Genomic DNA, 12,202 nt, shown 5'->3' on the forward strand with positions numbered 1-12,202 from the left:
CACTGAGGTCGGTCAAGTCCACCAGACAAATTACAGCGTATAAAGCCAATATAAAGAAATAGAAACCAAATTCTTCCCTTTGTTCACAGTCAAATCTCAGCAGGAACTGCAGCCCCATACACAAAATCAGAGCCACATCCTAGGCACTTGATTCTTGCATGCAAGCTGCATTAAGGGAAACAGCTCTAATAAATTGTGCTACATTTGGAAAAGCCATTTTAATTCTCTAATTAGCATGCGTACGATGAAAACTAACTGTGCGTGCTTGTGTATACACATATCTAGAACACAGAGTTTAATGAACTGTAGCTATTGCAAGGGAAACTGAAGTTTCATTTTCTCAGTTTTGTGCCATGTGATGCAGGTGTGACACCACAACACACTATTCCGCCTATAAAATATCTTTTTGCTCTTTCTCTTTTTTCTCTTAGATTCACAATGTTTGGCAAAGAGGGGAGGCAGAAGAAAAAAAAAGAAAAAAGAAAAAACTACACAAGCCTCCTAGTCTGGCTTCACATTAAAATAAATTAAAAAGAAGAAAAAACAACGAACAGCAAAAAATAACAACACATATACAATGTCAGAAAACCCTCTTTCACTGTGGGTCGTCATTTTCTGTTATCTACCCACCATTCTCTGCCACCTGAAACCAGCACAAGCAAAGCTTTATACGATCAATACATGTCCTACCATCATTAATCACCAACAGAAAGGAACAAAATGAAGTAAGCCTGACAAAAGAAAAAATGTCCAGGTATAAAAAACAGATAGAAGAAAGGGTGAGGACAGATGAGGAAAAGAAGTGATAAGGCTGGGACAAAGGGAGATCTACAGCAATTCAAACCAAACTCACAGTCCATCCTGCAGCTCTTGAGTATCGTTTGAGGTCCCCAGAGATCGAAGGCTTCTTTCCAGAGAGGTCACTGTCAACAGCAGAGAAGGAAAAGATAAAGAAGCAGTATCCTTTTTCAGAGAAAAAAAATATTGAATTTTCAGTCATTTCTTTGTCTTTTAATTTATTTTCTTTCAAAACAGCATGATGAACTAGTGTTTGGGTAGGTAACTCATGAGAGAAAGGGGACAATATCTGGTAATGCCTGTTACTCAAAAATGGAAAAATTTGGTCCCTTGGATGTATAAATGGTGAATCCACTTGTCACGTGTCATGACGTGATGGGACATGACTGCTTGCAACAGTCACGAAACCTCCATTCCATGGACCTTGCACAGATCTCTTACTCTTCTAGTCCCAAACTCTCTAACTCTTCATGTTAGAGCAAGTGCATTAAATTCCCAGGGCTGGAGACAGAATCACAAAGTCACAGAATGGTTGGGCTTGGAAGGGACCTCTGGAGGTCATCCAGTCCAACCCACCTGCTAAAGCAGGTTCACCAGAGCAGATCACACAGGAAGGTGTCCAGGTGGGTTTGAATGTCTCCAGAGAAGGAGACTCCACAACCTCTCTGGGCAGCCTGCTCCAGGGCTCTGGCACCTCAAAGGAAAGAAGTTTCTCCTCATGTTTAGATGGAACCTCCTGTGCTTCAGTCTGTGCCCGTTGCCCCTCATCATATTGTTGGGCATCACTGAAAGGAGTCTGGTCCATCCTCTTGACACCAACCCTGGAGATATTTATCAGCATAAATAAGATCTCTCAGCCTTCTCCAGGCTGAACAGACCCAGCTCCTCAGGAGGTCCATGCCTTGAGACACCACACAACTGCACATGGAACATCTCCAACTGGAAACATGCCCTCAATGAAGAGGCAAGAAATCACATAATAAATACTCATTGCTCTGAAGAGCGATTAAGAGGCAGAACACTGCTGGCCATTCTGATATCTTCTATCGCTTTGTTCAAGACTTTAATACTAAAAATATTTTCTTTGTTTTGGTTCAGCTGCTTCACTGTGATCACCTTCTGTGTTGGAGCTAAGGAGCTTCTTGGGCTTTTCCATCATAGAATCATTTAGGTTGGAAGAGACCCTCAGGATCAGAGAGTCCAACCATAACCTAACTCTAGCACTAGACCATGTCCCTAAGAACCTCGTCTAAATGCCTTTTAAACCCCTCCAGGGGTGGTGACTCCACCACTTCCCTGGGCAGCCTGTTCCAATGCCTGACAACCCTTTCTGGGAAGAATTTTTTCCTAATATCCAACCTAAACCTCCCCTGGTGCAAGTTGAGGCTGTTTCCTCTTGTTTTATCACTTGCTACTTGGTAGAAGAGACCAACACCCTCCGTGCTACAACCTCCTTTCAGGCAGTTGTAGGAGAGGAGAACAGCCTAAGAGCAGCTGAATGCTGGAAATAATGGTCGGTTCTGCAATACACAGTGACATCAGATTTTAGAAAAATATATATGTGTGTATGAGTGTGCATGCACATAAAAAAGTGCTCTTTTTACATCCTTGAATGTTCACCGTCTCAAATTCACTCTCAAATTAACAGAAGGTCACTACTTTTGGACTTAGAGTATCGAGTATGCAAAGCACTTCGAGGTCTTCCACAATGAAAGATGCTAAATAAATGACATTCTTAATATTGGCATGTGAGATTTTTCTCAGGACACTTCCACTTCTAAAAACTCATAACCCATTATCAGTCACACTTCAGTATTTAAGCAAGGAAAAAAGAACAGATTAGAAACATGGCTCAGTTATTTCTGCAGAAATTTAAGAAATCCTCCGTTTTAATGACTCTGCAGACTCTGACGTGGCCTGTAACTTTGAATAAGTCACTAATATTATTCCACGGACAGACAAAATCCCCTTTTCTCTTTTGGTCTTTTCTGGGTTGACACCAAAAGTCACTAAATAGCATAAAAAAGTAATTAAGGTACCTGGACAATATGAGTATTCAAAACAGGCTTGAATATCACCATATAGTTCCATCTTCCTTGCTAGACCTCAATAATATATTTTAGTGTAGAGTTTGGCAATTGAGCAAGATAAGCCTCTAGGAATTGTCTACAACTGAGCTAATAATTATCATCCTTTGATGGATGCATGGTGTTATATGGAATAAATTGAGATTTTTCACTAATAAACATTTGCTTCTTTAGAACAGCACTGATTCTGCAGAGATGTCACAGATATTATAATTCCCTCTCCGTATCTGCGATCCCAACAAATCAATCTCCCGTGCAATCTATATATTGTCCATTTCAAAGACAAAATTTGCGATAATCTAAAAATTCTTCTGGGACCATCAACCCTGCAAGTCAAAGTAGCAAAAACACTCGTGTGGACACTAAATTTCATAGAACGTGTTAATGTCATGGGTGCAACTCCAGAAGGGAAAACAGCAGCTACAGCATCCAGGCACCTTTGTAACCTAAGCTGCAAAATCAGAACTGACTGGGCAGCAGTTTTCCTATTGCACAGAATGGTTAAAACTTCACACACATGCCATTTCACATTGAGGCAAATCCAAGAGCTTTCATAATTATTAAATATTTTGGAAAACATACATACAGGCAAAAGAATCTGAGACGTGAATGCAAGAGAAGAGCGAAGCGTGTGTCAGTCAGGTGAGAAAGCGACTCAAGTTTAAGTCTCTATCCTAAAATTTTATCTAATATTTTAATTTGAGCATAATATTTATGTACTAACATAAAGGTCAGTCATCCCAAAAGGACAAGATATGCACTCTGGAACAGCCAAAGGTCAGCATTTCATATGGCTTTACCTGGGAAATGGCAGAACTAAGACTCAAACTTGAGGCTCCTGGATCTTGGGGGCGGACCAAGCTATTTTGGGATAGATCTAACTTGATTTGGCCAAGGGTTGGTCTATCAAAATCTACATAGTTCCTGTGCTGGATGTGGAAAATCCCTCTCAATTTCCAAGTTCTGACCGTGCGAGCGGTAACTACCAAAGGAGCAACACATCAAGCTGTGCGGGAGAGATGCTGTGAAGCCAGTGTTAAAACAGACATCTTACTTTAAAAGCCTTGTACGTTTAATTTTTAAAAGGCATATAGTAGTCCTCCAGGATGAGGCACATTCAGAAGATATCACTGCACAGGTTTACGTGAACTGAGAGTTTGGCACCAGTCGTCTGTGCTGCTGCAATCCTTAAAATCAATGGGGGATAAGAAACCATCTTGAGGTGGCAACGGAGACTTTATCGCATGCTGAAAAAACCTTTGCTCGGCCTCTCAGATCAAGGTAATGGGACTGCACATGGCACCGACCTGTCATGGGGAGTCATTAATGAGCAAGTAACAGGAATTAGAGAGGGAACAGACCCATTAGAGCACTCAGGTTCTCCATCTGGCCAGGACAGGTCTGACTTCTCCAGTATATCCTCTGCTGATGAGCCCTCTGGACGTGACGCACCACACCAATCCCTTTTACGAGCGTTATTTATTTTAGTTATTTATAAGGCATTTACCAAGAGGCAGCTAAAAGCTGTACACCGAAAGAAATGCAAAACCTTAATAAAAGTAAGTAGGAAAAAAGCCATCAATAAGACCAACTCAGCCAGTATTTGAGCCTCTTTTTTGTGTATTTTTTTTTCCCCTGAAAGGAAAAATCAACTAAACAAAAAACACCATAAAACTTGCGTAAGTCAAAGCATGATCAGACAACGTTCCCTATGCTCCACAGGGTCAGCCCCCAAAGAATTAAAAAAAAAAGCAGATGCAAAGAATGGGGGAAAGCTCCTTCTTCTCCTTGACACTTCTGTAAGACATGGGATAAAAAAATGTTTGCAAGCTCATGACCTGGCAGGAGAGTCATCCAGTAGCACATAAACATAACCAATGCTCTTGACTAAGATTTGTACTCAACACATAAGGAAGATTTTCATTTCAGGTGCATCATTTGGTGTCCAAACTCAATGAGGAACCTAGAAAGCCTCAAAGAGGCTGAGCTAAGGAAAAGGAGAGCTGTGTTTGGATTTATAAAACCCTGTAGGATGTTCAACACCCCATGCCCAGCGCAAGAGAAGTACAAGCCATCATCTGCTGAGCATCTGCAAATGCAGCTGCTTGCGTGGTGGTACCCAAATAACAGCACTGATTTTGCTACATGCTCCGAGATGGAGCTTGCTGGGTTTCCTGAAGAGACCGTATGGTACAGCTGTACAGGGCAGAAGGGGTCATGGGCATCCTTTTCCATTTTATAACTCTGTAAAGTTCTTTACCAGCATTGATTAGGTCTGCAAAATCTTAGCAGTGTGCTCAGCATCCCTCTCCTGAAAAGCAGTATCCACTTTTGGGAAAAAAAAAAAAGCAAGCTAAGAAGAAGCCACACAAACTGAACAAAACTGATTTTAGCAGACTAAAAAATAACATGGGTGGTGAACAGAGCAACAACAGCAGAGTATCTTATGGGCATTTCTTCAACCTAAAAGCACTTTAAAAAGCATTATAAATTCATGGATTCATAGATTTTAAAGGCCAGAGAGAGCAACTCTGATTATCCAATCTGATTTCCTACCATAAAATTTTGTCCCATCACTCCTACATCAAGACTGTAGACTGTAGCTGGACTAAAGTATATCTTATAAAAAGACATTTGAATCTTGATTTAAAGGTTCGAAGCAATGCCAAATCCATCACGTCCCCTTAATAAGCAGTTTTAATGGCTACTTATCCTCATAGAGAAAGATTGAATTTGTCTAGCTTTGACTCCTATCTCCTGATCCTGTTACGTGCGGGAATGTTAGATTAATGAGACCTACGCTATCTGGTTGATGTCTTTCTTCCCAGAGAGGTACTTAGACACAACGATCAAGTCCTCTTGGATATCTCAAACACAAGTTCAGATGGCATGCATTTTAAAGGCCAATTTGCAGACTTCAAACAGTTGTCACAGCTCTTCTCTGTACCCTCTCCAATTTTGCAAAATAGTTTTAAGTACAGGCACCACCGTTACCTGCTTCACAGAGCACTCAACACAGGCAACTCTTAACAGAACTCACATCATCACTCACTCTACAGCATCTCAAGAGGAGAAACAAAGACCACCAGAAATTGCTCAAAACCTAATAGAATGGATTAATGCAATTCTAACAAAGAATAAAAATAGAAATCGGATTGTGGCATTTAAAAAAAAGTTGCACCGCTCATCTTAAGGGTTTCTCAGGATAACTTCCGCTACAGCAGGAGCTGTGATTACAGCACAGAGACATATCATGTCAGCCCTAACCTGGCTAGTCAGGGTATCAATAGCACACACAGACTTGCGAGCAGGTTGCAAAGCTTCACACTGAGCCTTTGGTTTGGTAGTAGAAGTGCTACAACCATTCATCATTACCACTATTAGCACTTGAGCAACCAAGATTGATGCTAATTCAGACATTTTTCTGTGTTATAATATGGTAATACACCCATCTGTAAGCCAAGTACCATCCCTGGAGGTGTTTAAAAGACATGGAAATGAGGTTCTTAGGGACATGGTCTAGAGGCGGACTTGGCAGTGTTGGGTCAACAGTTGGACTCGATGATCTGAAAGGTCTTTTCCAACCAAAATGATTCTGTCCTATGATTCTATTCTACCAGTGATCGCAGGTGGGAGGTTCAAGCTTCCACAGTGGACACAAGCTCAGGTCACGACATTGGAGTTCCCTTAAGTGAAAGCTCAGGAAAAAAGATCTGGGGCTCCTGGTGGACACCAAGTTGAACATGAGCCTGTAACGTGCCCTTGCCACAGAGAAAGTGAATGGTATCCTGGGCTGCATTAGGCAAAACATTACCAGCAGGTCAAGGGAGGTGATCATTCTCTTCTACTCAACACTGGTAAGGCCACGCATGGAATTCTCTGTCCAGGTCTGAGCTTCTTAGTAAAAGAGAGACATGGACATGCTAGAGAGAGACCAGCAAAGGGCCACAAAGATAACTAAGGGTCTGGAACACCTCTCCTGTGAGGAAAGGCTGAGTGAGCTGGGACAGTTCAGCCTGGAGGAGAAGGAGGAGAAAGGAGGAGAAAGGAGGAGAAAGAAGGAGGGAAGGTTGAGGTGGGATCTTCTTTATGTATATAAATACCTGAAGGGACGGAGCAAAGAAGATGGAGCTAGGTTGTTTTCGGTGGTGCCCAGTGACAGGACCAGATGCAACGGACATAAACTGAAATGCAGGAGGTTCCCTCTGAACATCAGGAAACACTTTCTTACTGTGAGGGTGACTGAGCCCTGGCAAAAAGTGTGAATAATTATTTTCCTTCTGATTTTACGGCAAGCTGGGCACTTGAATAACTTCATGGAGCTTACCCAGAGCCTACATTGGTTTCAAGCCTTCACCTTCTGGGATGCTGGAGAGTAGCAATGATGCTCACAGTACTCAGGGGTACATCCATATTGCAGGAGGTCCTGAACTCAAGGTGATGATTTTCAAAAGAAACTCAAACCTATGAATCCCTTGTAATTATAGAAAAGTTGGCGCTGGAATTTTCCTGGCAGATGGAGCATGCGCAATTTCTCTAAAGAAGAGACAATTATTTTTTAGAAGTTTTACTTCCCATTCTTCTTTCAGCAAGGATTCCTTGCTACCAGGACAGAGAACTTACCCCTGGAACGCTTCGGGGAATAATTACAGAAATAAGGGGGCACTAAGATCCTTTCTTTTCACCAAGCCCAGCCCTGTCTGTCACCCAACCCCCAGAGACACAGAAAAGACCAGAGAAGCTGTTCAAGGTCCACTATAAAATCAGCACCCCATAATTTTAAATCCTTGTCTGACACTAGTGTATTTTAGAACTGTGACACCATGACATTAACTACTGTTCAGCAATGTTAGTTTATATCTATCCGTAAAATAAATCCCTGCAGCCCAACCCAACAAAACTGATGAGCCAAAGGAGAGAAGCGCTCTGCAAATCCAGGGTCCAGGGAGACGTGAGTGGGAATAACATCCCCACTCAATCTACAGAGTGAAGAATAACAGAAGAGTTTTGGTGTTGGTGTTTTTATAAGGGAGATAGATGTTTTGCAAGCTCCTATGACAGGCTCCGAAGGCAGCAGTGCTGCAACACATTAGAAAACGAGCCTGGCTTGTTCCACCTTTCTGCGCTCTAACTCCCTATTGTAACAGATGACACAATTAAAAATAGAAAAGGATGTAGTCTCAGCAAGGATTGGAATATATCTGTGCCTGCTTAATGGAACATATGGTGGAATATTTTTACATCTTATAAAGAACTGTGTATTGGACATGTGCTGGTGCTCATGAGATGCAGCAGCAGAAAAACTGCATTAATCTTTGCTCCCTGACAACGGGAGCTGCCATACGCCGGGTACACGCACACGAGTCATCAGCAGGACAGCACACAATTGACTAGGAAACCTTTCATTATACGCACCATTGGAGTTAATTCGGAAGACATTGGCTGAAGTCTCCTGAAAAAGTTCCTGTAGTTCGCTGGGATCAATCTGGGTGGCTGTGAAGACAAAAAAAAATTGGAAGATATATTAATACTGGAGACCACCAATCGCTTTGAAAGGGGAGCATCTCCAACTTGGTCCTCTGCAAGGGCACGCAGGTTCTTCCTCACTCTGGAAATTTAGCCCAAGTAGGTGGTCCAGCACCATCGGGGCAGTAAAAATGCCACTTTAACACATCAGATACAGCTCACATGGATCGAGACAGAGTCTAGTAGGTGTTAATAGCAGTTGAAATATAAATTATTGCTGCTCATTTATTGAGTGAGAATATCAGACCCACAAATGAATGACAAACCACAAGCACAACAGCATGGTCAAGCATTGCTTTGCAGAGCAGGATGTCACGCGAACAGGTCTGGCCTTCAGAAATGGGGAGGAAACAGTGAGCAGAGTACAACTGCTCCATGGGATCAAAGGAGGAATCATAGAATCATAGAATCACTTCAGTTGGAAGAGACCTTCAGGATCATCGAGTCCAACCATAACCTAAATCTAGCATTAAGCCGCGTCCCTAAGAACATCATCTAAATGCCTTTTAAACCCCTCCAGGGATGGTGACTCCACCACTTCCCTGGGCAGCCTGTTCCAATGCCCGACAACCCTTTCCGAAGAGAGATAGGAGCCCAGATGTATCCTCCACACATTCATCTTCCATCCCCAAGACAGGCTCCTTTTCTAAATATTCCTTCCTGATACCCCAACTGCAAGGGTCAATGAATCAGCGCCAGGAATTGCTATTGCTGCTGCCCAAATGACTTCACTCAGCTTCATTCCCAAAGTCCCATTTTAGCCAAGGCACCCAAAATCTGCCCTAAAATGAGAAAACTGAAGTGAAATTTCGAGTGCTTGGCTTTTGGTTTGGGTTTGTTGTTGTTGCTGTTACCTTCACAGGTTGCCCAGGGAAGTGATGGAGTCACCATCCCTCCCTGGAGGGGTTTAAAAGGTGTAGAGATAAGGTTCTTAGGGACATGGTTTAGTTTTAGAGTTAGGTTATGGTTGGACTATATGATCTTGAGGTCTCTTCCAACCACAATGACTATATTATCTCCCAACATTAAACCACCTGAAATCATCCTGAGCTCCTCGATAGCTTCATCATACAGAAGCAAAGATATGAGGTTGGACTGGGCTATATTACAGAGAAAGGATACATCACTTAAATGAGCTTTTAACAGGCATTGATTGGTAATAGTCACCAGAGAAACACTCATTTATACCTATGTCTTTGGCAGCAGCTTTCAGGCAGCAGCTTTACAGCAGATTTTCCAATGGTTTAGCCCTGTTCTGCCTCCCACTTGGGTCAGTTTTGCAGGTTTCCAAAAAAACTGTTCAACCTGAAACTTTGGCCAGGTTCAAAAGCACCACAGGGTTAGTCCGCTCAACGCTCTACAGCACATTCAAATGGCCACTGCTATAAGCAAGCTGCTTCTCTGAGTCAAAGTATTACAGAAACTCAAAAAGGAGCTACGATTCATATTTTCAAGTCCACAGACTGTAACTATGACATTCTGCGTCCCCTAACCAGGTTGGCCTAAGCTGTTAAAAAACCATTTGGAAGAGCAGAAGGTCATCGACAGAATAAGGCAAAAACCATTAACATTGAACAAAACAAAAAACCAACTTGCTGCACTGCTCTGGTTGGTCCTGAGGATGTTTGAGAACAAGCTCCACATCCACACAGTGCAATCAGGAGATTTTTCCACCGTTTCTCACACATTTCACCCGCAGCAGCTCTCCTGCGTGATGCTTCAGCCCTGTACCAGCTGTAAATAAAGTCCCGGATCAGCCTATTAGGTTGACACAAATCCAGGGCATTAAATGGTGTTTAATCCAAATGCACAGGGTCTTGTTGCTAGAGATTTTTGCACTCTTCTACTGTTCCTCCTAAATCAGCTGTCCTAGACACTCCTTTCCATTGCCTTATATATGAGGCTATATAACACAAGAAATTAGCTTGGGCTTGTCCGTCCCCCAGGAATTTCACTTGTTGCTAACAAGATTCAGCTTTCATTAAATCACTGATGAAAAAGCAGCACAGGATAAGATTTCTAGATCTTTACAGATTGCGCTGACCCCAGTTTCAGTAGGTTTTTCCTGGATTTTCAGTATGCCAACACACTCCAGTTTAGCAATATAGGAGGATGGGCAGCCAGGACATGGCTTCAGCTTGGCCAAATCTCTAATTGCATGTGCTGAGTGGACTGGTCCATAATTTTTGTGAAAAACTGTATTTTTAGCCTAGCAGTCCTGAGTCCATACACACTTAACATGCTTTGCTGAATGAAGTCTCATATGAACCATGATGCCATCAAACCAGGGCTGGAAATGCCTTCGAGTCTTCAATTACATTATTGCATTAAACTCTGAACAGCATGGACCGCAGAATTCAATGTGTTCCCATGTGGAGACACTCCTGCAGATCCACAGAATACAGCAGGTACCTCTGGGGAGTCATTTAAAATGCCAAAATCACCCCGAAAACAAGGTGAAATACCCCAAACGTTGCAAAAGGCAGGAGAAGCACCAGTTTCTTTGCATGAACTGGGCACACTTGCATTTTGGGGTCCCCGCAACACCATGGTAAAGAAACATTGAACAATATTGTGTGTCCAGAGTTGGTCCATAAAGTCAAAAACTACCCAGAAAAATCAGATGCCAATTAGGAAGAGTGGGATTTATCCAGTGTGGCCGTGGGAATACTAATTTGGTGACCTCGTACCACATTTCCCCAATGGAAAAGAAGCAAAACACACCAGGGCAATATGTGAGGATCATACTCTGAAGACATGGAAATATTTAACTTTTTAAGCCTCAGCATGATATTTACTTCAGGCAAATGCAAAAGTACCATGAGATTATGAACTCTCCCTCAAAGCCCCTCGAAGGCTTGAAATCTCAATCCATAAATATCTAACCCCGCATCTCAAACAAGTGCAAATTAAATGAAAAAACAAAGGTGGATGCAACCTTTGGCCAGAATTTCCAAGCAATTACTTTGAAAATACCATGCTCAGACAACGGTTTATCTGAGAAAACTGCATTGAATCCAGCTTGCTATTTCCTGCTCCTGGATTTCATTTCATGTTACAGCATGCTGCCAGTTCTGGTTTTATTTTTTTTGTTTTACAAAAGAGAATAGTAACAAGGAGTTTGTTTTAACTGCTCCAATTTCAAGCTTCCACATTTCAAGCAGAAATGTTGTAACTATTCATGGAGGATTCGGCAGTTCAAGCAGACAAGGAAAACAATTTAAAAACAGCAGCAGAAAGCAAAGGAAAACCACATCTGTACTGCCAAGCTAAGCGAAGACATACCAAGACTGTGAAAGAAAGGGAATGTGAAGTGCATTTCTGTCTAATAAAAAATTAAAAAACTTTGACTACATAAAACGAGTGCTAAAATATTACGATTCCCCAAGAAGGAATCCGAGGTTGCCAATATTCAGTAGATATTTTGTATGTCCCAATGCTAATAGAGTTCAAGGCCACAACTTGGTGACTTTTACTCACACCGTGGGTCCAAGAAGCTCTGAAGGTGTTTGTGGTGGCTACATTACCGAATTCTATGTGCAAATCACTTCTCTGCTTCCTTAACTGGCTATTTCCAAACGCATTTTTACAGTTCCCAGCTGTTTTCCCCACTTGCTTTCCAGCAGAATCCCTTTGGCAGGAGACAGGACAACCCAACTTCCAGCTTGACCTTCTTCTCACCTACCAAATAGTGAAGACCTGTTGTATTTATTGCCATTGCTAAAACAATTATTGCAATTGCTAAAGCAGCAGCAATTAAAACTTGTTTCCTACTGTTTCTTAATTCTTCC

At 42.1% G+C, this 12,202-nt stretch overlaps 1 protein-coding gene across 2 annotated transcripts in view; it reads right to left on the minus strand.

The window, feature by feature from the left end:
* The window catches only part of TSNARE1 (t-SNARE domain containing 1), a 512,375-nt gene that overhangs the window by 328,487 nt on the left and 171,686 nt on the right, over positions 1 to 12,202 (minus strand). For both annotated transcript variants that reach the window (XM_065629755.1, XM_065629754.1), the window contains exons 4-5: positions 8,301 to 8,378; positions 854 to 923 (exon numbers count right to left, since the gene is read on the minus strand). In XM_065629755.1, the coding sequence (XP_065485827.1) occupies positions 854 to 923; positions 8,301 to 8,378 (148 nt within the window). The remainder of the gene's footprint in view (positions 1 to 853; positions 924 to 8,300; positions 8,379 to 12,202) is intronic.

Source organism: Caloenas nicobarica, chromosome 2 (genome assembly GCF_036013445.1).
Source record: "Caloenas nicobarica isolate bCalNic1 chromosome 2, bCalNic1.hap1, whole genome shotgun sequence".
NCBI classification, from domain to species: Eukaryota; Metazoa; Chordata; class Aves; order Columbiformes; family Columbidae; genus Caloenas; species Caloenas nicobarica.